General features: G+C 38.1%; 1 protein-coding gene across 1 annotated transcript in view; it reads right to left on the reverse strand.

Annotated features, from left to right (window-relative positions):
* Window positions 1–783, reverse strand: part of LOC106868206 (organic cation transporter protein) — a 39,873-nt gene that overhangs the window by 14,987 nt on the left and 24,103 nt on the right. Inside the window, exon 6 of the mRNA XM_014913369.2 lies at window positions 45–257. Within this exon, the coding sequence (XP_014768855.1) occupies window positions 45–257 (213 nt within the window). The remainder of the gene's footprint in view (window positions 1–44; window positions 258–783) is intronic.

Below are 783 nucleotides of genomic sequence, written 5' to 3' on the forward strand. Positions count from 1 at the left end.
AATATAAAGAATACACAGAAAATGGTAAATGTAATATCACTCACCAGTTTACCATCAAAATTAGGGTCCGTTTTAGAAGCTGAGGAATAGTAAACATTTTCCAGGTTTCTACTCTTTTATTGTTCGATGAGAAAATGTTGACGATTTCTGTTTGAGGCAAAACTGTTTTATTCAGTTTGGCGATGTTGCTAAGAATTTTGTTGGCATCTTTTGTTCTCTTTTTATTGAGGAGCCATCGGGGAGATTCGTCTAGGAAACTTGCAAATAGGAAACGGAAAACCTCATCAATACAACCGCATACACACACATATATACGTACACACACATATATACGTACACACACTCATATACATGCACACATACATACATACATACATACATACATGCATACATACATTGGTAGATAAATAGACATCTGTTCAAGATGAAATACAGTGAGACTGAACCCAGAACCATGCGGTTGGGAAGCAAACTTCTTACCACACAGCCACACCTGTTAAAAATCAAGTAAAGCCTATATTTAAAGCGTCCTAAACAAGTAAAGCCTATATTTAAAGCGTCCTAAAAAAATTGTCGTATTTCGGTAATTTCAACCAATCACTGACGTCTCTAAACAACGAATGCTTTCCCCGCAAAGCTGGATTCAAACGAAGATACAGGTGTTAGATCAGAGTTTTCCTTCCCCCAGAGAGATATCTAAACAAAGACTAAGGGTTCTTCGCCCCCAGCTGTCCTTTGATGGGTTTTACTTCTCATCCTGGAGGGTGTCCGACATAAACCCCT

Source organism: Octopus bimaculoides, chromosome 10 (assembly GCF_001194135.2).
Source record: "Octopus bimaculoides isolate UCB-OBI-ISO-001 chromosome 10, ASM119413v2, whole genome shotgun sequence".
NCBI lineage: Eukaryota > Metazoa > Mollusca > Cephalopoda > Octopoda > Octopodidae > Octopus > Octopus bimaculoides.